This window comes from Hemitrygon akajei, chromosome 1 (assembly GCF_048418815.1).
Source record: "Hemitrygon akajei chromosome 1, sHemAka1.3, whole genome shotgun sequence".
In the NCBI taxonomy this organism is placed as follows: domain Eukaryota; kingdom Metazoa; phylum Chordata; class Chondrichthyes; order Myliobatiformes; family Dasyatidae; genus Hemitrygon; species Hemitrygon akajei.
The window spans coordinates 32893938-32921547 of NC_133124.1; the positions used below are offsets into that span (position 1 = coordinate 32893938).

Sequence of the window (27610 nt, forward strand, 5' to 3'; positions counted from 1 at the left end):
TGGTAGTGAACATAGTGATTTTCCTTCAATTGACACTTCTTACCTCTTCTGCTTTAGAGTTTTCTAGGAAAGTGGGGTCAGGCAGGTGATGTCTTTTGGAAACCTATCTGTTTTACTTCACTACTTTTGTGTGGCTCACATGCATATTTTCAGCTTATAACCACTTTGACAGCTGCAGAGCCCAGAGAAAATGGTAACCTTCACCACAGCAGAGCAGTGTGATCAAAGCCTCGTTTGTTTTGCTCCAGCCTTTTCTTCTATACTGTCAGTCTAGAACCGAACACAATGATATAAATTATCAACAAAAATCCTCACTTAGTTAACATCTTTAAGTGTTGGAAAACAAGATGATGAAGAAATTTAGTTGGATGTTACACTATTACTAAATTCTCCAGTGAACCAGATAAGGTGAAATAAGGCAAGGGAACTGAGGTCTTAGTGAATGCAAAGGAATGCAGAGTCTGGGTTTAGGGTTAATAGATGTGGGAATCCATGGGAACTACTTCCCTGATAGTTCAAGTTTATTGTTTTTCAACCATACACATGTATAGAGCTAAACAAAACCTTGTTCGTCTGAAGCCAAGGTGGAAAACACAGTACATACTGTAGAGTTATAATCCAGCACTGGCATGGCCTGAGTATTGGCAGATTGACATAAAGTGTGAGGTAAAAGTGTTTCTGTAAGACAGTATAATGTTACTGGTAATATTATAATGAAACAAGCAGTAGTGCAAATATGTGAAACAATTGTGTAATAAAAGATGAAAAGTGACCAGTGCAAGATGAGAGTGTGTTTGCGAGTTGTGGGGTGGGGAGGGTGGGGGGGCATTCAGACAGGGTGTACGTGAGTGCTGATGTGATGGAAGTGCAGAATTGGGGCCCTGTAACAGGCCAGATTAATCAGGCCCAACTGTACGAGTGTCTAGAAATGTAGTAATGAGTGTATCAAGACGTACAAAAACCCTGGATGAACTCAGCAGGTCGGGCAGCATCCGTTGAAAGAAGCAGTCAACGTTTCGAGTCGAGACCCTTCATCAGGATCCAGCTTTTTTGTACGTCTTGATTTGACCACAGCATCTGCAGTGTACTTTGTGTTTGCTAGTAATGAGTGTACAAGCGTAACAAAGTAACTTACGCCCAATTTATTATCATCAAATAGGTAGCACAAATAAACCACCCAAATTACTACATAGCAAATCACAAAGGTTTCTGGCCTCATCATTTCTTCACCACTCAGCGGATACTGTTGGCACAACTCTGATTTCTGACTTGCTCATGAAACCACCCCTGAGCCCTGGGCACCGATCATGATCCCAGTCTGGGTAAAGTCAAAAAGCAGTCTGATATATTCATGCAGGGCAACAATGAAGCAGAAAAACTCTTTGTTCTCGTCCATTAACACAGTCCGGTTTCTATCCTTCAAACAACACCTGTGTCCATTAACACAGTATTCAGCATACCTTCTTAAATCAATAAGACATTTTAATGTAGCACACAACATTCCTTGGGCTTACAAAGCACATTAAAGTTTACATATATAAACAAAAGTCTGAATCCAAAAAGAATCCATGAATCCAGCTATCGAACCACTTAACAGGCATTCTCAGTGTTAACTCACCAACAGACATTAGTTAATAACAGACCTCACATGGTACAAGATCAGAAAGAGTTAAGTGTCATTTGACTGGACAGACATTCATTCAGTGTCTTACAAAATCTAGTATGCTACAGATCCTGATGAGTTGAAAGGGAACCCTGCAAATGTTACCTGATGAACCATAGTCTCAATGGATTGAAGATTATTAGAGTCTTGCATTATGAGTAGAAGTGACTGAGGGGAAGGTTGGCCCAGTGGTGAATGCAAGAGGAAGTAGAGTTGGAAAGGAAACGTGAATGATAAAAGGTTCAATAAAGTAGCCCATGATTACAGCTTCCCTTAGAAAGCAACTTCACTCAGAATGATCTCATAAGAAATCTCATTAAAGGGATGAAATTAAATTTATTCTATTCAATTCAAATGTATTCTATTCAAATGTATTTGTAAAATTCAGATGAGGAAAGAGATTAGCACAGCAGCAGGGCAAATATGTCTATTAGATGTTGATAGTTTTACTGATCAAATTGAGTCTGGACTTATTGAGTTAGAAAGAAACCAAAAAAAATTGTTTTATTTACAATTGTCTCATACAGGTTTATAATAAGCAGCTTCATTTCTCAGTGTCATAAAGTTGATGGCTGAATTGCAGTAAACTGGATTTGAATTCATGTTTTTATCTGCCCCAAACACTAATTTTATGAACCTGATTACAACTCACATGATTTAAACACATCCATACACTTTACTTGGAAAATCAAAATAAAACTACAAATGAAATGAAAACAAGCAGGGCTGGAAATACTCAGCATCTGAGGCAAAATCAATTAACATTTCAGGTCAGTGATAATTTTGCTGAGTGGTTATTGATCTGAAACAATTGTTATATTTCTCTCTCCCTCTTAAGCTCTGACAAAGGAAATATAATGATGCCCGGATGCTCTAATCATATTACTGCTTCATATTTGAACTGAGTTTGCCAATGTAGACTAAAATCAAACAATCTGCTGGCATGATTCTGCAAAACTGAGTTACGTTACTGAACACTAACACTCTGAAGTAGAGCAATTTTGCTCACTCTTCTAGGTAATCTAGACCCATTGAGGAAAGATATATCCTGATTTTTCAGAGGGATTTTTGGGCTCCTACGAGTTTATTTTTCCAACTGTAAAACTTCCCCAAATATCAGTAGCGTTGCAATATATAATAAATGGAATTTTAAGGGTTTTCTCTCCCTCTCAATTTCTCCTACTGACAAAAAAAAATTCACTCCTCCCCCTCCCCTCTTCCTCTGTTCCCCACTCTGGCCTTTTACTTCTTCTCACCTGCCTATCCCCCTTGGTCCCTTTCTCTATGGTCCACTTTTCTCTCAGATCAGATTCCTTCTTTTCCAGCCTTTGACAATTCCTACCTACCTGACTTCACTTATCACCTTCTATTTAGCCTCCTTCCCCCTCTACCTTTATAGAAGCAATGATTAAGCAATTCAATTTACTCCTGTTAATATCAAGAAATAGCCGAGTGTTTTGTAAACAGTAAGGTCAAGGCTCCATACAATATCCTTCACTGAAGTACTGCAGACTTGTCCTCCAGCTCTATTAAGACATCTATTAAGACAGCACTGTGCTGTCACTGATTTCTAACTGATAATATAGAAAATACCCATTCTTGACAACCTGTTAAAAATGAATGAATGGAACCTATTCTGTAGCACTAGCCAAGTGATGACATGTCACATTGATAATATTATCAAATGCCAACCGGTCACTATAAATTAGCTCTCTCATGTTTTGAATTTGACTTGATCCAAGCATGATCAAAAGAGTGAAATTCTAGGGTTGAGCTGGGAACTGCTGTTGACATCTCAAATCAAGGAATTCATGGAGAGTTAAAGGCATTTAACTCTAGGAAAAGACCCTCTGCTGGTTGGAGTTGGATTTCATATACATAAAGTAAGCTGATTGTGGCTTTGGGAGCCAATTATTGCTAAGGAGTTGATGCACCATCAATAACTCTCGGAGACGTGAGGCGAGATATAGGCTTTTATTGGCTGGAAGGAAGAACAAGCAGCAACTGACCACCACACTACATCCTGGAGACTGAGGCCAGGGCTCAGGCTCCAATCGCCTTTATACCGGGGTCCGTGGGAGGAGCCACGGTCAGTGGGAGGGGCCACAGGAGCAGTCAGCGGGGGGGCGTGTCCAGACAGGTATATGTAGTTCACCACAGGAGTCCCTCAGGGTACTGTCCTGGAAACAGCTACGAGTCATTTGTTTCCTTTCTTCCTTTCAGTCCTTTTCTTTCCATATAAGTTTAAAAAACGTGGATGTTAACTACTTACATAATATTCAGTATCTTTGAAATTTTTCTGTTTGTGAAGAGTTTTGTGACAAAAGCAGCACATTTTAGACAACATTTATGCTTGAGATAGAAGGTGACTAAACTTGGAGATGATTGTTCTGTGGCCCAGCAAGATAGAGGTGATCACCTTGGTTTGATATTGAGCAATATTAACATTATCCAGTTCACTGCTATTAATATTCTGAGGGTTACAACTGGTCAAAATCTTAACAAGACCAACTACAGAAAAGCTGTGGGTTAGGAGAGGAAATTTGAGGTTGGATTTCCTCGGCAAAATAACTCATCTCTTGACTCCCCCAAGTCTTTTCACCACCGAGAAAGGTATGTTAAGAATGTAATAAAGTATTGTTTTCTTTTCTGGATGTGTCTGTCTCCAGTATCACTTAAGAAGTCTGATACAATACAATGCGACCTATATGGTTACATTCTTTAAACATTACTATTAATCACCACCAGCACATTGTGTACCTCTACAATAAACACCATATCTATCTGCCAAGCCATTACCTATCACATCTCAATCATATGGCTTTTACAACCTAGAAGGAGTATTGATCCATTCTCTGCCACAATAGTTCCAGACTAACGGATCATTATTATCTTTTCAATTAGAGGTGGAAAATAAATGTTATTTTTCCCTCAAGCCCCATATTCCACAAAAGAATAGAAAACAGTCCAATCATGTGCACCTCTGTTGTACGTAACTTGCAATTTTGAATTCTGCTTTCCCACCCCACTATTGGTGGAACAATCAATAGGAAACTGAAATATTCCTTGCAACAGTAATTCTAATAAGAATTATTTGGGTCCAGTTGAATTGAAATTTCTGTTTCAGTACATAGGATAGACCTTAACTTTGGATTATTGTGTACTATGGATGATAACAATATGGAAATCTATTTTACAACTGCTTATGGGTAAGATGTTTAATGGGCCACATTATCAACCATTTACATTATTGTACTGTTGGGGGTCTACCCTTACGTATTTTGTATATTGAAGTTCATTTAAATGATCTTACTAATTTCCCCTTAGACACTAGCCTCACAAAAAGCTACAGATCTGGACCTGGAAGGCGATCTTAATAATACACCAGTGATGTTAGCATGTTCGAAAGATAATTCTGAAGGATTGTCCATATTGGTATGTATCCTTATTGTTGCCTGCGCTGGCTGTGTCCTTCTAGACATGACCATCAAAATGTAACAAACGTAAATGAGTTTCACTGTTTTTCAGTCTGTGATAATATAAACGATTTTTTTAAAAAAGAAGTAATGCTTATCTTTGAGAGGCGGATTTGAAGCTAAACCAGAACATTTAGGCTTTTTCACTCAGGAGGATTGAGCTGCCGGAGAAGGCATTTGAGATGGGTACAATAACAACATATAGGAGGCATTTAGATAAGTATGGTTAAATGCCTAAGAATTTTTCTATGAATGCCAAACACAGGCAAATTGAACTAGCTTAATAGGCACCTGGTCAGCATGGATGAGTTGGGTTGAAGGGCCTTTTCCAGTGCTCTATTACTCTCTGCCTCTGAACGTCTCCCAATCTATTCCTGAAAGGTTCCCATGCAAGTTGAATTTCTGTGATCTTAATAAAGTTTTCAAGGATTTAAACTGCAATGTTATCTATGATATGGGACCATAAGACATAGGAGCAAATTACACCATTCAGCCCATCGAGTCTGCTCTGCCATTCCATCATGGCTGATCCCGGATCCCACTCAACCCCATACACCTGCCTTCTTGCCAGATCCTTTGGTGCCCTGACCAATCAGAAAATTATCAACTTCCACCTTAAATATACACATGGGCTTGGTCTCCACTGCAGTCTGTGGCAGAACATTCCACAGATTCACTACACTCCGGCTAAAAAAAAATTCCTCCTTACCTCTGTTCTAAAATTTGAGGCTGTGCCCTCTAGTTCTGGATCCCCCCACCATAGGATGCATCCTCTCCACACCCACCCTTTCGACATTTGGTAGGTTTCATGAGATCCCCATGCATTCTTTTAAATTCCAGTGAGTACAGGCCCAAAGCTGCCAAATGTTCCTCATATGTTAACCCCTTCATTCTGGATTCATCCATGTGAACCTCCTGTGGACTCTCTCCAATGAGAACACACCCTTTCTGAGATATGGGGCCCAAGGCTGTTCGTGATACTCCAAGTGTGGCCTGACTAGTGCCTTATAGCCTCAGTATTATCTCCTTGCTTTTATAGTCTATTCTCCATGAAATAAGTGCCAACATTGTACTTGCTCTCTTTACCACAGACTCAACCTGTCAATTAACCTTCAGGGAGTCTTGCACGAGGATTCCTAAGTTCCTCTGCACCTCTGATGTTTGAACCTTCTCCCCACCTAGGTGATAGTCTGCAATATTGTTCTGTTTACCAAAATGCATCATTGTACATTTCCCAACACTGTATTCCATCTGCCATATTTTGCCCATTCTTCTAACTCGTCCAAGTCGTGCAGTGATTGCATTGCTTCCTCAGCACTTCCTACCCCTCCACCTATCATCTGATAATTTCAGCTCAGCACCTCACCTCACGATGATTTGTAAAGTGCTGCCATAATGCAATGACCGTGCTCTTTCCTGGGCTCAGTTTGAGCTACGTTACTATCCTGGGGTCAGTAAAAGGAGAGTTGCGTTGTGCCCATTCTGTGCCAGATATGACCTGGAAATATTGAACAGTCATTCAAAGTTAATAAAGTTTAAAAAAAGCTCTGCACAAGCTTGCACTAATCTAATTGAAGATGAGAGAAGAAAGACAACATGGTATTATATGCCCTGGAAAGGCAAGTGGTTTATTTTGGTAACAGTCTGCAGATTTCCCACAGACAGAAAAAATGTGTCAGTGAAAGTGCCGAATTAAGGTCAGTTATTTCCTGATAAGATGGCAAATCACTGAAAAATTCCCATGAGCTATGACATTTTCTTCTTGTAGAGGAATCATTTTTAGCAGTGGCTTTGGAAATGCTGGAGTCTTAAAATGGCATCTGTGCTCCCAAATCTATCAGCACAACTAATTGTTGACCTTTAATATATGTAAGATAGACTCAGTGGCCACTCTATTAGGTACACCTGCCTGTTAATGCAAATATCTAATCAACTTATCATGTGGCAGCAACTCAATGCATAAAAGCATGCACATATGGCCAAGAGGTTCAGTTGTTTCAGGCCAAACATCAGAATCAGGAAGAAATGTGATCGAGGTGATTTTGACCACCTTTGGTGCCAGAAATCTCCTAAAATACAGATCTCAAGGGATTTTCACATACAACATAGAAATGTACAGCACATTAGAGGCCCTTCAGCCCACAATGTTGTGCTGACCATGTAGCCTACTCTAGGTCTCTTAAAAGACCCTATTGTATCCGCCTTTACCACCGTCACTAACAGTGCATTCCACGCACCCACCACTCTCTGTATGAAAAACATATCTCTGACATTCCCCTAGTACCTACTTCCAAGCACCTTAAAGCTATACTCCCTCATGTTAGCCATTTCAGTCCTGGGAAAAAAAGTCTCTGGCTATCCACTCAATCAATGCCTCTCATCATCTTATACACCTCTATCAGGTCAGGTCACTCAACCTGTTCACATAAGGCATGCTCTCCAGGCAACATCCTTGTAAATCTCCTCTGCACTCTCTTTATAGTATCTACATCCTTCCTGTAGTGAGGTGACCAGAACTGAACACAGTACTCCAAGTGGGATCTAATTAAGGTCTTACATAACTTTAACATCACCTCAAGACTCTTGAACTCAGTTCCATGGTTGATGAAGGCCATCACACCATAAGCCTTCTTAACACTGTCAACCCGCGCAGCAGCTTTGAGTGTCCTATGGACATGGATCCCAAGATCTTGCCGATCCTCCACACTGACAATTAATATTATATTCTGTCTTCATATTTGACCTACCAAAATGAAACACTTCATACTTATCTGAGTTGAACTCCACCTGCCACTTCTCAGCCCAGTTCAGCGTCCTATCAATGTTGCACTGTAACCTCTGACGGCCCTCCACACTATCCACATCACCCCCAACCTTTGTGTCATCAGCAAATTTACTAACCCACCTTCTACTTCCTCATCAAGGTCATTTATAAAAATTTCAAAAAGGAGGGGTCCCAGAACAGATCCCTGTGGAACACCACTGGTCACCTTCCTCCATACAGAATGCGAACCATCGACAACCACCCTTTGCCTTCTGTAGGCAAGCCATTTCTGGACCTACAAAGCAAGGTCTCCTTGGATCCCATGTTTCTGAATGAACCTTGCATGGGGAATCTTATCAAATGTTTTACTGAAATCCATATAAACTACCTTCGTCAATGTGTTTTGTTACATCCTCAAAGAATTCAATCAGGCTCGTAAGGCACGACCTGCCCTTGGCAAAGCCATGCTGACTATCCGTTATCAGATTTCTAGAATTTATAGAGAATGGTGCAAAAAACAGAAAAATATCCAGTGAGGCAGTTCTATGGGAGAAAACACCTTCGTGGATGAGAGAGGTCAGAGGAGAATGGCCAGACTGGTTCAAGCTGACAGGAAAGCAATAGGAACTCAAGTAACCGTACGTTAAACAGTGATGTGTAGAAGGGAATCTCTGAATGCTCAACACATTAAGCCTTGAAGTGGATGGGCTACAGCAGCAGAAGGCCCTGAGCGTACACTCAGTGGCTACTTTATTAGGTACACAATGTTTCTTAACTTAGAACATATGTTATTCATGAAGTGCTTTATTTCAGCGTATTTTACAATATTAGAAATATTGCATCTACAGCTAGCGCCTGTATCAGTTCTCAGGTATTGGATGTGGAATTGTAGCTTATTTTGTAATCCAGATAGCCGTGCTGATAAATTCTCACCATTGGTTGTGATGTAATACCACAATTCCCAGCCTTTCCACCTGCTCCAACTCTCCCCTCTGTTCTGATTCCTGTATGTAATTTCGGTAAAAGTGATATAATTTGTTGGAAAGCAAAATGTATAATTACAAAATGGAGGTTCTATTGCTTTTGTGACTTGGTCAAATTGTTTTCTATGTTCTTTTAGTTTGAAGACAATATTTGACAATAGCACCATAAGACTAAGGAGCAAAATTAGGCCATCTGGCCCATCGAGTCTCCTCTGCCATTTATAATGGCTGATCCATTTTCCCTCTCAGCCCCGATCTCCCTGTATCCCTTCCCTTGAGTTCCTCTTGACTTACTCTTGAGCTCCTTTGTTAATAGCCTTTGTGAAGCATAATGCTTTGTATGTCAGAATCCTTTTGTGATACAGGATTATGTAGGTTGCAGTAAGCATCTACAATTCTTTTGAATGCAACCTCCTTCAGCTGGGAGCAGTGAAAAAAGCACAGCTTAAAACTCCCAAAACTATCAGACTGTATCATGACCTGTGGTCAAAGAGTGAATCCAAATCAACCGTGTGATCACAGGACATAGTACTGGTGACCCGAGACAGATCCTCAGATGCCCAATCAAATCAAGGTTGTATTAGAACATTGAATCTACAAGACCTTCCAGAAAAGTCATTCTTGAATATCAATGGATCTTCCTGAGAGAACACTGCTCGAGTACTCTTTCTTGTTCAGACAGACAACTTTGCAGCAAAAGCCCAAATCCCTGAAGTGAGAAAGCCAGCTGCCTAAATTTGAATGTGAAGAAGCTTCAGTGCCAGACTCTAAAGTCTGAATTAACTCATGGTGTATTCTGCTTCTTGAGGGTGGTATTAGTATATTGCTGTCACAGTGAGAAGCTTTTGTTTGTGTGCCATCCAGATAGATTCATGCCATACATAAGTACGTTGAGGTAGTAAAACGAAAACAAAATGCAATATAGTGTTGCAGTGACAAAGAATGTGCAAGGGTCCAGGTGAAATAGATTCAGAGATCAAGAGTTCAACTTTAAGCAAATTGGAGACCTTTTTCAGGAATCTGATAACAGTAGAATAGAAGCTGTCCTTGAGACTGGTGGAATCTCTTGTCTGACAGGAGGGGGGAGAAGAGAGAATGATTGGGTGGGAGGGGTCTGTGGTTATATTTGCTGCTTTCCTAAGGCAGTGGGTGAAATAGATAGAGTTAGTGGGGGGAAGGTTGTTTTGTGTGATGGACCTGACTGCATTCACAACTCAGTCTTAGGTAGACTTGAGAGCCACTGATTAGTGCCATTTAAATAAGGCAGTTCAAAGCTATCAGCCCTCTGACATCTCCTTCATTGGAATGCTCCCCACTTTCACTAGTGTCCCTCAAGGAGTTAAGGTTTGTTGCAGCTCAGAAACTTCCTGTGCTCTTTTCTATTCCTTAACTTCCAGTGACTGACGACTTTTTAAATGTTTAATGTCTTAGCTTCATTAATAATTTATCTTCAAACACTGCCTTCTAGCCATTCTCTTTGTATATCTTAATTAATTTTATGATCACCTTCAATTTGTAGATATTTTTGACAAGTGTAAATGATCTATTATTACTCAATTAATCATTATACTTTGCAATCCCGAGGGCATTTGTCAGGAGCACATTTACTATCAATAAACCCAGTTTTACTATTCCTTTTGCTTTTATATCTTTACTGTAAGGCAATACTTTAAATTGAATATGACTTCTGAGTTTATAATTAAAGTTCTTCTCTTTCCTTTGGACAACCATATCCTCATGATTGAAATATTGACCCACTTTTCTTTTAAAATGACCAATACTTTCCACCAAAACTATTTCCTGCACCTATACACACTAACTCTTTTTACAATATGTTTTCCTAAACATATTCCTGCTGTTCAGTGCATATTAGAAATTGATGAATATGTGGCATTGATAACAGAAAATAGTTTCAAGTTTCAAACTAGGCTTTGTTCATTATTTTCAGCCATGTTTAATTCCATGGACATATTGTAAGCATGGAACATTTCAGTATTACGAACTGGGAAGGGGATTGTGCAAAGTATAAGAAAGCTGGTGAAGTGGGCAGGCATTTGGCAGATGAAGTTTAATGCAGAAAATGTGAGGTGTTGCATGTTGGAAGAAAGGCTGTGGAGAGGCAAAACAGAATAAAATACTCTAAAAGAGGTACATGAATAGAGGGACCTGGGGATATGGATATGCAAGTCATGAAAAATGACAGGGGTTGTTGAGAAAGTGGTCAAGAATTCTGGGCCTTAATAAAAGTCATAGAGCACAAATACAGGGAAATCATGAGGAGTCCAGACAAAGGACATGATGGAAGGCCAGTCTTGCTGTTGATAGGATCAACCGTGAGAGGTCACAATAAAAGGATAGAGAATTATGTGGCTTGAGAAAAAGCAATTCTTACGCAGCATATGGCTGGAATCTGAAATGAGCTACCTTCAGGTATGGTGGAAACTAAGGATGTAGTTGGAATTAGACAGTTGTCCTGGGAGAGAGCCAGCATGGACTTAATGGGGCCAAATGACTATCGATTTACCTCCCTCTCCGACTTACAGTGCATGCTCTTCCTGTGCTTTTCACATAACTAACTCTAACCATTGATCAACAGATGTTCAATAGAAAGTTATGATCATCTCTGTCCTTTACAGTACTTTTCTTTGCTCTTATTCTTTTGGATCACTTTAATATTCATTAGAATTATATACGTGATTCTTTGAATGGCAAAGTCATGAACTTTAAGACACTGTGTAACCTTGCTCTGGGCCATGATGTCAGTTCTATTCATTTACTTCTCTGTGACTGTTATGGTCTGCCTCTTAAACTGATGAACCCCTGGCTTCATTTTGACAACAAATTTTGATGTAGTGTTCCTCATATCCTTCATTATGATGCATTTATTAAAAACAGAAGAGCTCTAGCACGTATGTTGGACTTGTAAAATATTATGGAAGGATTATAATACAGTTATAGAAGTGCTTTCAATATTTGCTTGGAAGAAATCAATGTTTTCTGAAAATCCTTGCAGCCCTTTAAATTCTTACTGCACTGACATTTGCCCAATCCAAAAATAGTCACTTTCTCATGATCACAAAACCTCTTGCCAAGGAACAGATTTGAATATCCAAAAAGAAAGTCTAATGAAAATTCAGCCTGCAAATTAACCCTAGACAATTCTTGCCGGAGCCACTATATATAGGAGTATCGTACATATAGTTCATATACACTCCAGTAGGCAATTTATTAGGTACATCTATACCCCTGCTTGGTAGAGCAAATACCTAATCAGCCAATCATGTTGCAGCAACTCAATGCATAAGAGCATGCAGACATGGTCAAGAGGTTCAGTTGTTGTTCAGACCAAACATCAGAACGGGGAAGAAAAGTGATCTAAAACACGTGAAAATCTGCAGATACTGGAAATCCAAGCAACACACAAAAATGCTGAGGGACTCAGATGGCCAGGCAGCATCTATGAAAAAGAGAAAACAGATGATGTTTCAGGCCAAGATCCTTTATCAGAACTGGGGTCTAAAAGTGATCTAATTGATTTGACCTTAGAATAAGTATTGGTGCCTTATGGGTTGGTTTGAGTATCTCAGAAACTGCTGATCTCCTGGGATTTTCACACACACTTACTGAGAAAGTAAGGAGGCACGGGATCCAAGGGGACATTGCTTTGTGGATCCAGAACTGGGTTGCCCACAGAAGGCAAAGAGTGGTTGTAGACGGGTCATATTCTGCATGGAGGTCAGTGACCAATGATGTGCCTCAGGGATCTGTACTGGGACTCTTACTCTTCGTGATTTTTATAAATGACCTGGATGAGGAAGTGGAGGGGTGGGTTAGTAAGTTTGCTGATGACACAAAGGTTGGAGGTGTTGTGGATAGTGTGGAGAACTGTTAAAGGTTACAGCGGGACATTGATAGGATGCAAAACTGGGCTGAGAAATGGCAGATGGAGTTTAACCCAGATAAGTGTGAAGTGGTTCATTTTGGTAGGTCAAATATGATGGCAGAATATAGTATTAACGGTAGACTCTTGGCAGTGTGGAGGATCAGAGGGATCTTGGGGTCAGAGTCCATAGGACACTCAAAGCTGCTGCGCAAGTTGACCCCGTGGTTAAAAAGGCATATGGTGCATTGGCTTTCATCAACCGTGGGATTGAGTTTAAGAGCCAAGAGGTAATATTGCAGCTATATAGGACCCTGGTCAGACCACACTTGGAGAACTGTGTTCAGTTCTGGTCGCCTCACTACAGGAAGAATGTGGAAACCATAGAAAGGGTCCAGAGGAGATTTACAAGGATGTTGCCTGGATTGGGAAGCATGCCTTATGAGAATAGGTTGAGTGAACTCAGCCTTTTCTCCTTGGAGTGACAGAGGATGAGAGGTGACCTGATAGAGGTGTATAAGATGATGAGAGGCATTGATCGTGTGGATTGTCAGAGGTTTTTTCCCAGGGCTGAAATGATTGTCACAAGAGGACACAGGTTTAAGGTGCTGGGGAGTAGGTACAGAGGAGATGTCAGGGGTAACTTTTTTATGCAGAGAGTGGTGAGTGTGTGGAATGGGCTGCCGGCAACGGTGGTGGAGGTGGATACGATAGGATCTTTAAAGAGGCTTTTAGATAGGTACATGGAGTTTAGTAAAATAGAGGCTATGGGCAAGCCTAGTAATTTCTAAGGTAGGGACATGTTTGGCACATCTTTGTGGGCTGAAGGGCCTGTATTGTGCTGTAGATTTTCTATGTTTCTATGTAACAGTCTCTAGAGTTCACAGAGAATGGTGTGCGAACAACAAAAAAAGATCCGGTGAGCGGCAGTTCTGTGGGCGATTGCCTTATTAATGAGGAGGTCAGAGGAGGTTGGCCAGACTGGTTCAAGAGGACAGGGAGGCAACATTAACTCAAATAACCACACATTACAACAGTAGGGTGCAGAAGAGCATCTCTAAACACACAGCATGTTAAACTTTGGCTAGAGCATCAGAAGATCGCACTGGGCTCCATTCCTGTACCTAAAGCTGGCCACCGAGTATGCTGAATATAAAATCCCCTGTTCAGGCTGTAAGCTCCTTAGAACTTGTATTTACAGAAACCCTCCTTATGAGGATAAAGAAAAATCATTGGGTGTATGTTACAGACCTGTAATGCTGATGGTGATTTTAATAAACAACTCTATCAAAATATTAAAAAAGCAATTTCTGAAGTAATGTAATAGTTATGAATGACTCTAATTTCCCATATTGAAGTGGGAGAGCCCAATGATTAATGAATGAAACAAAAGTGAATTGAGTTATTGAATGATTGTTATTTAACCCAGTATGTTAGTGCACCAACAAGATGGAGGTCCATCTAGATTTGATATTCTGTCACAATCAGGAAAGAATTTTGAGTACAGATTGCTGATCCTTTAGGAACAAGTGATCATAACATTGTTAGTCTTGAAGTTTTTTTGGGCGTTTATCAGTAAAAACCAAAGCCATTAAATTGAATTTCAGAAAGGGAAAGTTTCTGCAGATGCGGCAAAGACTTCAGAAGGTAATCTGGAAGCAACGGCTTGATGTTGAGTCGGTTGAAGAACAATAGTGTCGACTTCAACAGGTAATACATGCAGTGCAGGAAATGTTCATACCCAAGATTGGGAGAAGCAAGAAAAACAGTAGATCAACTACATAGATGAATAAAGATGAACATAAAAAATTATTGAAGAAAAATTAGCTATAGAAGGAATACAAAAAATAGTAATCATGTTAACTGTAGGGCATATGAAAATATGAGAGCTATCATCAATGTTGGGCTATATAATGTGCTCAGTGGAATTCAAGTCAAGAGGTGTTATTAAGCTGTATAACGAGCTTGTGAGGCCACACTTTGAGTACTGAGTACAGCTGTGTACATATTGTATGAGGGATGTGAAGGCACTGGAGAGAGTTCAGAGAAGGGTGACGAGACTCATTCCAGGTCTGCAGGGTATGAGCTATGAAGAAGGATTGAAAGGATTAAATCTTTTTAGCCTAAGTAGATGTAGAATGGGAGGAGACATAATAGAAGTATTCAAAGTCCATAAGGGTAAAAGTAAGGTGGATGCTGGTTGCTATTTCAAAATTAACCCTTCACCAAAGACACGGGGCCATAGGTGAAGACTGGCTCAGTGGAGATCTCAGACTAACATCGAGAAGCATTTCTTTACACAGTGAGTTGTGGACACATGGAACAAACTACCTAGTTGTGTAGTTGAGAGTAGTACCTTAGAGACTTTTAAATCTAAATTTGATAGTTATTTCAACAGACTACGTGAATAGGAATTTGGCAAGCTTTGTTGGGCCGAATGGCCGGTTCTTGTCAAAAACTTTCTAACGTTCTACAAATAGGCTTGTGCTTCTTTTCTTGAAATGGCTTTCTTCATTAAGATATTTCCTTCTATTTGTCTGCTCTTTCCTTTCCCCCACAGGTCTTTTCTCATTTGATGTTCTAATAGAGTCATAGAGATGTACAGCACAGAAACAGGTCCTTCAGCCCATTTAGTCCATGCTGAACTCATTTAAACTACCTACTCTCATCGACCTGCACTGGGACCATAGCCCTCCATATCTCTACTATCCACTAAGTCCATTAACTAAGTTTATTATTTGCCTTATTTTCATTACATGGTTGTAGACGGGTCATATTCTGCATGGAGGTTGATGACCAGTGGTGTGCCTCAGGGATCTGTTCTGGGACCCTTACTCTTCATGATTTTTATAAATGACCTGGATGAGGAAGTGGAGCAATGGGTTAGTAAGTTTGCTGATGACACAAATGTTGTGGGTGTTGTGGGGCTGTCAAAGGTTATGGCGGGATATTGATGGGATGCAAAACTGGACTGAGAAGTGGCAGATGGAGTTCAACCCAGATAAGTGTGAAGTGGTTCATTTTGGTAGGTCAAATATGATGGCAGAATATAGTATTAATGGTAAGACTCTTGGCAGTGTGGAGGGTCAAAGGGATCTTGGGGTCCGAGTCCATAGGATGCTCAAAGCAGCTGTGCACATTGACTCTGCGGTTAAGAAGGCATTTGTGTATTGGTCTTCATTAATCGTGGAATTGAATTTAGGAGCTGAGAGGTAATATAGGAGCTGAGAGCTATGTAGGACCTTGGTCAGACCCCACTTGGAGCACTGTGCTCAGTTCTGGTCGCTTCACTACAGGAAGGATGCAGAAACCATAGAAAGGTTGCAGAGAAGATTTACAAGGATGTTGCCTAGATTGGGGAGCATGCCTTATAAAAACAGGTTGAGTGAACTCAGCCTTTTCTCCTTGGAGTGACAGAGGATGAGAGGTGACCTGATAGAGGTGTATAAGATGATGAGAGGCATTGATCATGTTGATAGTCAGAGTCTTTTTCCCAGGGCTGAAATGGCTGCCACAAGAGGGCACAGGTTTAAGGTGCTTTGGAGTAGGTACAGAGTAGATGTACTGTAGGTACAGAGGAGAAGTTTTTTACTCAGAGTGGTGAGTGTGTGGAATGGGCAGCTGGCAACGGTGGTGGAGGTGAATATGATAGGGCCTTTTAAGAGACTTTTAGATAAGTACATGGAGCTTAGCAAAATTGAGGGCTATGGATAATCCTAGTAATTTCAAAGGTAGGGACATGCTCGGCACAACTTTGTGGGCCGAAGGGCCTGTATTGTGCTGTAGGTTTTCTATGTTTCTATTAGTTATCCTTAAGGGAATTAAGGGTTATGGGATAAAGGCAAGTAGGCGGAGATGAGCTATGGTCAGATCAGCCATGATTTTATTGAATGGTGGAGCCAGCTCAATGGGCCAAGTGACCTATTCCAGCTCCTATTTCTTATGTTATGTTCTTAATATATATCTTCCTGACATTACCTGCTGTAACATCATAGAGAAAGTTTGGCACCTATGTAGCATATACTTTGGAGGCAAGAACTGTATTACAAGTAGTTGCTTCCGAGGACCATTTGCTTCAGCTTAATACCTACATGACAGATATAACTTGTGATATGGATGCATATACAGCAGGTCTTATTCTCATCAAGCCGTATAAAGTCTGTTTCCTATGTTTATGAGCAGTCTATACAGAATTAACAAGTTGCAGATGCTTACAGATCCCAGCACTCTGATCACTGAGGCAGAAGCTCTCTAGCATGTTCCAGTCCTGCTCTTGAGACTGAAGTGCAACATGATTCATTACTGACGCTGAACTGCTTTAACAGATGTGCAGATGATAAACACGAGGGATTCTGTAGATGCTGGAAATTTTGACTGTTTATTCATTTCCATAGATGCCTGACCTGCAGAGTTCCTCCAGCATTTTGTGTGTGTTGTTTTAGATATGCAGATGAGGTGACTTACTGAATCCCAATGTACTCCCCCATGTGGAAATTAGAATATCACATGCCACCATTTTGGAGAGGAGCTCAGTGTTAACCTTGGCATCCTGGCCAAAACTAGCCTCTATACTGACATCACTAATGTAATTTTATGAAAGGGAATGTCAATTGCCGGGATCTTCAATCTGAAATGCTGAAATCTGAAATTTGAATTTTATCTATCCACAGATGCTGCCTGATCTGCTGTGTATATTTCAATATTTTCTTGGTTATTGTGTGTGGAGGTTTGTTATGTGAAATTGACTCTGGTGTCTCTTACATTGCAACAATAATTCATTAGGTTTAAAGTGCCTGTAGTCCTGATAGGAGTTATAAAATCCAGATGATTTCCCGAAAATTACCTTCTGTCACATCATCAATCAGATTAATAATCAGGGAAATCATCAACAGTGAATTTTGCCTCTGGATCTGACCTAGGAATTACCAAAACTGGAATTATCTTACAGCCTGCTGATTTGTTCTTTGGACAAGGTTTAAGGGAAATACTTATTTTTTAAGAAGGTCACATTATTGCTGAGAGATTTGAAAGGTCAATTCTCTGATCTCAGTCGTACTTTATGTAGGAGCCATGTGTCTGTTCTCTATCTGTGTCCTGGGTTTATTAGGTTTATCACGGTAATTGGTCCCATGAGTGGGGCGTGGTAAAGGCTAAGGGAAGAAGTTACGTATCCCTGCTTATTTCGAGGCAGTTTGTGGTTTGGGACCGGCAGGGGTCATACTTTTTGCTGACCGCTTAATATTGCTGAGTAATGCTTAGCTTACATGTCTACGACTAAGTTCATCACTTCAAGATTGTATGTTTGCTAGTTGCTAACAAAGGATTGAATAAACAATTCAACTCTTTGGACCAATCATTTCATTGGAGCTGGTGGTGCGTCATGCAAGTATAACAACTCAGTAGTGGCAACTGTTCTGTTTTGGTTTTGCCACTATACTTCATTTAATTCTCTTTTTACATCGTGGTTTATCTGAATGATTGACAAGGAAGGAATAATATTGTTTTAAAGGTGCACATAATCCAAATGACAAGTTCACCATACTGACTTCCTACAAGTGAAAACAGGACTGTTAGGTTAATAAAAGTGAATAAATAAATGCAACTGTTAAAACAATGAATGAACGCATTGAAAAGGCCAGCAGACCTACACTCTCTAGCGACAACACAAATTTCTTAAATAAGTATTTCATATTTAAACTAAGTCGAACTTGAAAGGAAGGTCTGGTAATCTGGAACTCTCTGCTCACCTTTAGATGTTGTGAACATTGCAGCTTCCAGTCTAGAATTAACATGTTTTGTTAGTTACGTGCACCAAGGTTGCTGGAGCCAACATGGTAATTGAATGTTAATTGCAGGCTGGCCATGATATAACTGAAAGGTGGTGGAACTTCAAATGTGAAATAAAACCAGAAAATGCTGGAAATACTCAGCAACTCTGGCATCATCTGTGGAAAGCGTTAACCATTCATGTCAGACGCTTTTTTCAGAACCTTAGTGTAAATAGTTTTCTTATTTTTTGAACAGGTTGCTAAAAGTAAAAGGAAATGGATTTGCAAAATATAACCAACATAGACTAAAGCTGATCATGCTGATCTGGGTTCTATAAAATCTGGAATTCATATCAGAAGAAATATTATTAGCAACTTATTTGGACTAAACTGTATTTAAGACTAATGTTCTAAATCAGTGCCCCAAAACTGTATGTGATGTTTAACTCAATTCCTATAGTTATGAAGCTGGTTGTTAAGAGCATTGCTCAGATTCATGTATCTAAATCACATTTTCTAGAACTGGAGTAAATTTACCGCTTGATTACCTTTTACTAGCTCAAGCACGGAGCATTGTTATGCAAAGAGAATAGACTGGGCCGTTTACCTATTCATGAAGCTGCATTTTCAGGAGCAAACAGGACATTGGAAATAATAATTCAGAAAGGTTGGTAAAAATGTTATTATTATTGAAGCATTTGCCTTTACGGCTTTACCTACTGTATGTAAGCAGCGACTCACGTGCTATTTGTTTCTCAAGGTGAGGAACATGGTTACTCTCGTGAAAAACATACTAATTGTCTTGATAAAGGACTGCATACTCCTCTTCATCTGGCTTTACTTGGTGGAAAAATTGAGACAATTAAAACCTGCATTGAAAATGGAGCAAAAATTGATTTACAAGAGGTATGTGTGAACCAAATGAGGGGTAACATGAACAAAACCTAAAAATAAATGATGTTAGAAGTAGGAAAAAGAAATCCTAATTGAACAGATGAACTGTCAATATTTGAACTAATATGCACTGTTTGAAGGATAACTCCTCATTAGAACCAGGAAGCTTGACAATACGTATTTCACAAGCTGAAACTCATCTTTTATTATTTGTATTGCTCTTGCCAATTTTGCTTCTAAATATTAAGAATCAGACGTAAAGAATCGATGTTTGGAAGAACAAGAGGAAACATTAAGGATTAGAAGTTGATCTACCAAAAACAATGAGTTTAATTGTCTGACAGCTGCAGGAAATAAGACATAAGGGAGATAAATACCATTGGTCAACAGTCCTCACTTTACTTCCTGGATACCTTTGAGTGCTTCTGTTGGATTTATCTCATTGAAACCTTTCGAATGTTGAAAGGCCTAGACAGAGTAGATGTGGAAAAGATGTTTCCCATGGTGGGAGAGTCTAGGACAAGAGGACACAGCCTCAGGATAGAGGGGCGCCCTTTCAAAACAAAGATGCAGAGAAATTTCTTTAACCAAAGGGTGGTGAATTTGTGGAATTTGTTGCCACATGCAGCTGTGGAGGGCAGGGCAGGTTGTTGGGTGTATTTAAGGCGGGGGGGTAAGTTCTTGATTGGATATGGCATCAAAGGTTACGGGGAGAACTGGAGCTGAGGAGAAGGTAGAAAGAAAGGATCAGCCATGATTGAATGGTGGAGCAGACTCGATGGGCCAGATGACCTAATTCTGCTCCTCTATCTTATGGTCTTACGGATTTTGGGCTGCTAATTATGAAAATCACCAGGAAATTTCCCTATCGTGCATCCTTATTTAAAAATCACCTATAATTGTTATTTCAATTCATACTCCAAGTCAGCATAACTGATGCCAAGATTAAGGAAAGCATTTTTGTTGGTCCAAAAATCAAACAGGTCATCAATGACAGGCAATTTAAAGAACATCTAGTGGGACTGGAGAAAATCACATGGAAGGCATTCAAGGATGTTGATGAAAATTTTCTTGGCAACCACAGAGCACCGAACTATATGTAGCTGGTTGACAACATGCTTCAAGCATCCAAAACCATGAAGTGCCACACGTCAGTAAAGATTAAGTCCTTAAGACACAGGAGCAGAATTAGGCCATTCAGCCCATCGAGTCCTCTCTGCCATTCCATCATGGCTGATCCTGGAAGCCACTCAACCCCATACACCTGCCTTCTTGCCAGATCCTTTGGTGCCTGACCGATCAGGAAACTAACAATTTCTACCTCAGATATACCCACGGACTTGGTCTCCAATGCAGTCTGTGGCAGAGCATTCCACAGATTCACCACTCTCTGGCTAAAAAAAATTCCTCCTTACCTCAGTTCTAAAAGGTTGCCCCTCAATTTTGAGGCTGACCCCACGATAGGAAACATCCTCTCCACATCCACCCTATCTAGTCATTTCAACATTCGGTAGGATTTAAGGGATACACCACCCCCCCCCCCCCCCATCCATTCTTCTAAATTCCTGTAACTACAGGCTCAAAACTGCCAAACACTCCTCATATGTTAACTCTTTCATTTCCTGAATCATCTATGTGAACCTCCTGTGGACTCTCTCCAAAGACAATACATCCTTTCTGAGATATAGGGCCCAAAATTGTTGACAATACTCAAGTGTGGCCTGACTAGTGTCTTATAAGGCCTCAGCATTTTCTCCTTGCTTTTATCTTCTATTCCCCTTGAAATAAATGCCAACATTGCATTTGCTTTATTTACCACAGACTCAACCTGCAAATTACGGTAACTTTCTGAGAGTCTTGCACAAGGACTCCCAAGTCCCTCTGCACCTCTAATGTTTGACTCTTCTCCACACATAGATAATAGTCTTCACTATTGTTTCTTTTACCAAAATGCATTATCATACATTTCCCATAAAAGATTTCCATCTGCCACTTATTTGCCCAGTCTTTCAATTCATCTAAGTCCTGCTGCTTTGCCACAAAGCTATCGATTCCATTATCTAAATCATTGACAAATAATGTGAAATGCAGTAGTCCCAACGCAAACACCTGAGGGACACCTCTAGTCACTGGCAGCCAACCAGAAAAGGCCCACTTTATTCCCACTCGCTGACTCAAGGCTGTCAGCCATTCCTCTAGCCATTCCAGTATCTTTCCTGTCATGCCATAGGATTTTATCTTGTTAGGCAGCTTCATGTGTGGCATCTTATCAAATGCCTTCTGGAAATCAAGTAAACGACATCCACTGCCTCTCCTTTGCCCACCCTGCTTGTTACTTCCTCAAAGAACTCTAACAGATTTGTCAGGCAAGATTTCCCTTGCAGAAACCATGCTGACTTCGATTTATTTTATTATTAGTCTCCAAGTACCCCAAACCTCATCGTTAATAATAGACACCAAGACTTTCCCAACCATTGAGATTAGACTAACTGGCCTATAATTTCCTTTTTTTTGCCTTCCTCTCTCAAGTGGAGTGTCATTTGCAATCTTCCAGGCCTCTGGGACCATACCAGAATCAAGTGATTCTTGAAAGATCATGACCAATGCATCCGTTATCTCTTCAGCAACCTCTCTCAGGTCTCTGGGATGTAGTCCATCTGGTCCAGGTGACTTATCCACCTTTAAGACCTTTGAGTCTGCCCAACACTTTTTCCTTTGTAATAGCAATGACACTCACTCCCGCTCCCTGACATTCACAGACCTCTGGCAGTCAGCTAGTGCCTTCCACAGTGAAGACAGATGCAAAATACTCATTAATTTATCTGTCATTTCTTTGTCCACTATTACTGCCTCAGTAACATCATTTTCCAGTGGTCCAGTATCAATCCTCACCTCCCATTTATTCTTTATAACTGAAAAACTTTTAGCATCCTGCTTTATATTATTGGCTAGATAGCCCTCATATTTCATATTTCCCCATCTTATAGCTTTTTAGTTGCCTTTTGTTGGATTTTAAAAGCTTCCCAATCATCCAACTTCTCATTCGCTGTTGCTACTTTATATTCCCTTTCCTTGGCTTTTATGCAGTCCATAACTTCCATTGTCAGCCACAGTTACCTACCCCTGCTATTTGAGAACGACTTCTTCTGTGGGATGTATTTATCCTGTGGCTTGTGACCTACTCCCACAAACTTCAGCCACCTCTGCTCTGTCTTCATCCTTGCCAGGAACCCCCTCCAATCCACCTGGGCAAGCTGCTCTCTCACGTCTCTCCAATTCCACTTATTCCATTGAGATACTGATACATGTGACTTGTGCTCCTCCCTTTCAACTTGCCGTATCAATTATGATCACTGCCTCATCAGGATTCCTTTATATCATGCTTCCTAATAAGATCTGGGTTATTACACAGCACCCAATCTTAAGATGGCCTTTCCCCGAGTAGGCTGAAGCACAAGCTGCTCTAAGAAGCCATCTCATAGATATTCAACAACTTCCTCCTCTTGTGATCTGACACCAACCTGATTTTCCCAATTCCCTTGCATATTGAACTCCCCCATTATAACCATGACATGCCCTTTCCAGCTCCCTTTGCAATTTCAACCCTACATCTTGGCTATTATTTGGAGTGTATATTTGATTCCTATAATGTTTTTTAACCCTTGCAGTTTTTTAATTGCACCAACAAAGATTCCATATTCTATGTCCCTACATCACCTCCTTCTTCCAACAGAGCCACAGCACCCCTTATGCCTTCCTGCTTGTCCTTTCGATACAAAGTGTATCCTTTGACGTTATGCTCCCAACTTTGGCCTTCTTTCAGTCATGACTCAGTGATGCCCACAATGTCATACTGACCAATCTCTAATTGCGCCACAAGTTCATCCACCTCATTCTGAGTGCTATGTGCATTTGAATACAACACCTTCAGTCCTGTGTTCTTTGCCCTTTTGAATTTTGCCACCTCGTTCTACTCCTGTCCTCACTGTCACGTGGCACAGGCAGAAATCCTGAGATTACTGCTCTTAACGTCCTGCTTCTCAGCTTCCTTCCGAACTCCCTGTAATCTGTTTTCGGGATCTCCTCCCCTTTTCTACCCATGTCGCTGGTACGAATATGTGCCACAACTTACTGCTGCTCATTCTCCCCTTTCAGGATATTGTGGACACGTTCAGAAACGTCAGAGACCCTGGCATCTGGGAGGCAAACCACCATCCATGTTTCTTTTTCGCATCCACTTAATTGCCTATCTATCTCCCTATATAGAGTCCTCTATATTTTACTGCCTCCATCCTCTTCAGTTCCCTACACTTCCGAGCCATGGGGCCAGACTCAGTGCCAGAGGCACGGCTGCTGTTGCTTCATCCTGCTAGGTCATCTCCCCCAACAGTACTCAAAATGAAGTGCTTAGTGTTGAGGGGGACAGCCAAAGGGGTGCTCTCCACTATCTGACCTCTTCCCCTCTCTCTCCTGACAATCACCCATTTATCTGTCTCCTGGAGTCTTGAGTGACCACATCTCTGTATCTCCTGTCTATTACCTCTTCACTTTCCCTAACAAGCCAAAGGTCATCGAGCTGCAGCTTCAGTTGCTTAACACGTCTCTGAGGAGCTGCATCTTGATGCACCTGGTGCAAATGAGGTCATCGATTCGTTTTCTGCATTCCCATTTGGACTTCTTCCTTGCAAATCGTGGCGCTACCAGTGATGAGTATGGTGAAAGATTTCACCAGAAGATTGTGGTCATGGAGAAAAAGTATCAGGGCAATTGGAATCCATCAATGCCGGCTGATTATTGTTGGACACTTAAGCGAGAAGTCTCAGGTACTGAGTACAAATGAAAAACATATTTAGCTTAGCAAAGCGTCAGCACCATTATGCAATTAAATGCATTATAGTCAATAAAAGTTAATTTCTTTTTTCTCCAAATTCATATGTGATACAAGTATTCTAAAATTACATTTGTGTTCAGCTTCAAGAGGTTTATCACAAACAAAACATTTCTGAGGAAGCAACACTTCCAAATAAATTTGTTGTCCAGTGTAATCAACAAAGATTTATGAATGAGAGAAAATGCAAGATTATGAAATTTAATTTCATACAGTACGTGTGTATTCAGGTGCCCCCCCCGCTTTACGAATGTTCGTTTTACGCCACTTCGCTTTTACAAAAGACCTACATTAGTAACCTGTTTTCGCATCACAAAGAGGATTTTCGCTTTTACGAAAATTTTTCCCATATAAATTAATGGTTCTTTGCTATACACCACTTCGGCTTAAGAAAGGTTTCATAGGAACGCTCTACCTTTGTAAAGAGGGGGACACCTGTACTCCCAATTTACCACAATTGTAAAATTGTGGCAAAATTCTGGTTTTATGGATAAGGCAACACGAGTGAATCTGCAGATGCTGGAAATAAATAAAAACACAAAATGCTGGCAGAACTCAGCAGGCCAGACAGCATCTATGGGAGGAAGTAGTGACGACGTTTCAGGCCAAAACCAAGGGTTTCCTGTAAACTAGGCATTGACATAAACAGACTGCTGAATGGCGTCCCAAATATGAGCATGCTCAAGGATTGAATCCGTTCCAGTTTACAGAGATTAGGGTGTTCAATGCATTATGGATGTCATTGATAGGACATTTCTACTATATGGAAGCCAGCAACCCTATGATAAACGGACCGTCTCACACATACTATTATGTGTTTTCAGTGGTCAGTTCTCTGCTCCTTGTTTAATGTTGCAAAGATATTTTTAAGATGTCTGTGATTTAAAAATTTGTTTGGTTAACTAATCTTTCAGTTGCACACAGTTGAATGAGGGTGAGGCTGTGATATCTGAACAAAGAAGTTGTCTCAGTAACTGTAAAAAAAAAAGGAAAATATATTTTAAACTCTGGAAATAATTAAATGTAATTTCTTCAGCCTTACACTATTCTCCTGCATTTGGATTAGATGATGTGAAATCCAATCTGCTGCTTTTCCTGAAGTGCAGGAAAGGCAGAAAAGCAGGAAGTTTGTCATACAGTGCCACTGGGTGGTAGAAGTCAGAACATACGTGAGCATTTTGCGGAGCTTGGAAGGTGAATTGTGGATAGCTTTAAACTGGGGCTCCAAGCCTTTATATGCAGAGGAGGAGCAGAGGCAGAGGGTTTAGTGGTCAGTCAGCTTGTCGCAATCTGAAGTCATACAAATAATGGAAATTACTTCCAAGCACATTTCCATTGGAAAGTGATCCAGCACTGTAAGTATATCAGTGATACTGATGAAGTTTTTCTCATAAATGATTATCCTTAATTGCTTAAAGTTTAAAGTTATTAAACTTCGTAACAGAGTCAACATTATTTCTCTTTCTTATTAGCAGAAGGATAAATCAACTCCCCTTCACTTTGCCTGCTTGCAAGGGGCTTTTGAGGCTGTCAAGTTCATGCTTTCTAAGTACAAAGGAGAGAAAAACATACTTCATATTTTGGATGGTATTAAACAAACACCACTACACAAGTAAGATAAGACTAACTTAAAATTGACCGTGCCTAGTTAAAGAATTCAATCTGTTCAATAGATTATGAGTGTCATTACAAATTTTTAATGAATAATGTGTATTTTTTTTAACCTGAAGGGCTGCCACGTATGATTCTTCAGACCTAGTGGAATACTTAATTGAACAGGTATTCTATCATCATTCATCTAAACAATTACAAATGATAAATTTAATGAGCTCTATTCTGGATAGAGAATTTGATGAAAAATATTCTAAGAGCAAGGTAATCTTCAAAAATGTCTGAGTGTGAATTCAGATTCAGATTCAGTTTATTGTCATTTATAACCACAAATACAATGCAGTTAAAAAATGAGACAACATTCTCCAGAATGATATCACAAAAAAGCACAAAACAGACCACACAAGGAAAAGCACATTACGTTTGGTAATCCCCAATCCAGAGTCCGGAGAGGCTGCTGTGTATCGATATCGCGCTACCGTCTTAGCACATTCCCCGGAAAGGAACTACAAACCCATCAGACAAACCTAAAGCTACAAGACACACACAAAACCACATAGTTACATATAGTTATAGTTAACATATAGTTTCAACAGTGCAGACAATACCATAATTGATAAAAGACTAACTGACAAAAGACCACATAATGACTCAACTATCAAGATAAACAAAGTGATTTCCAGTCTAAGATGAAATTGATGATCTCAGTTGTTCATATGATGTAAGTTTAACAATTAACTTCTATTGCCACAGATAAGGGCCGGAATTTGGTGAATTTCATGATCCAGTTAGGACTGAGGGTACAAGATGAGAAGAATAGATCAAATGGATAACCAGAGACTTTTTTCCCAGTGGCAAATAGAGGGGCCATAACTTTAAGTTGATTGGAGCAAAGTGCCAGGGGGATGTCAGAGGTACATAGAGAATCTGAGTGCACGGAACACCCTGCTGGGGATGGTGGTAGAAGCAGGATGTAATGGACATTTAGGGAATTTTTAGATTGACACATGGATGATAGAAAAATAGAGGCCTATGTTGGAAAGATGTGTTAGATTGATTTTGGAATAGATTAGAAGATCTGTGCAATATCGTGTGTTGAAGATCCTGCACTGTGCTGTAATGTCCTACGTTCCTTGTTCATGCCCATGCCTGAATATTAATGTTCATGATAATCATGTGAGAAAAGGATCATTTAAGCTCATTCCCCACACCATTGCACAGTGTTCTTAAGTAAAACCTCAGATAGTGGTACAGTGCTACATTTTGGATGATATATTCATTTGAGATCCATGTGGAAGATGCACGGCTGTTGTCAAAGAAGCAAATGTTAACCCTCAAACTACAGCACTAAAACAGAATTACTGAACATCATCATTTTGTTCTCTTAAGTGTCCCTTGATCTGTACAATTCAGTGCTGCTTTTCCTAAATTACAATAATGGCTAAACTTTAAAAAATAAATGTTAAAATTGACCATAGCTACCAGAAAACTGAAATGAGAATAGAAAATGATGAAAATGTTCATAATGTAAAGTAACTGCTATGGAAAGTGAAACACTAAGATGAAGGTGAGTTTAGGAATAGAATGAGCTGGAGGATAAATGCGTGGCTGAGGGATTGGAGCAGGGGGCAGGGATTCAAATTTCTGGATCATTGGGACCTCTTTTGAGGCAAGTGTGATCTG

The 27610-nt window shown here is 40.2% G+C and overlaps 1 protein-coding gene across 4 annotated transcripts in view; it reads left to right on the top strand.

The window, feature by feature from the left end:
• Positions 1-27610, top strand: part of LOC140725297 (transient receptor potential cation channel subfamily A member 1-like) — a 119726-nt gene that overhangs the window by 29345 nt on the left and 62771 nt on the right. For 3 of the 4 annotated variants that reach the window (XM_073040594.1, XM_073040603.1, XM_073040611.1), the window contains 5 exons: positions 4991-5098; positions 19093-19201; positions 19295-19440; positions 25789-25928; positions 26047-26095. In XM_073040594.1, the coding sequence (XP_072896695.1) occupies positions 4991-5098; positions 19093-19201; positions 19295-19440; positions 25789-25928; positions 26047-26095 (552 nt within the window). The remainder of the gene's footprint in view (positions 1-4990; positions 5099-19092; positions 19202-19294; positions 19441-25788; positions 25929-26046; positions 26096-27610) is intronic. The other variant, XM_073040620.1, reaches the window with a different exon arrangement.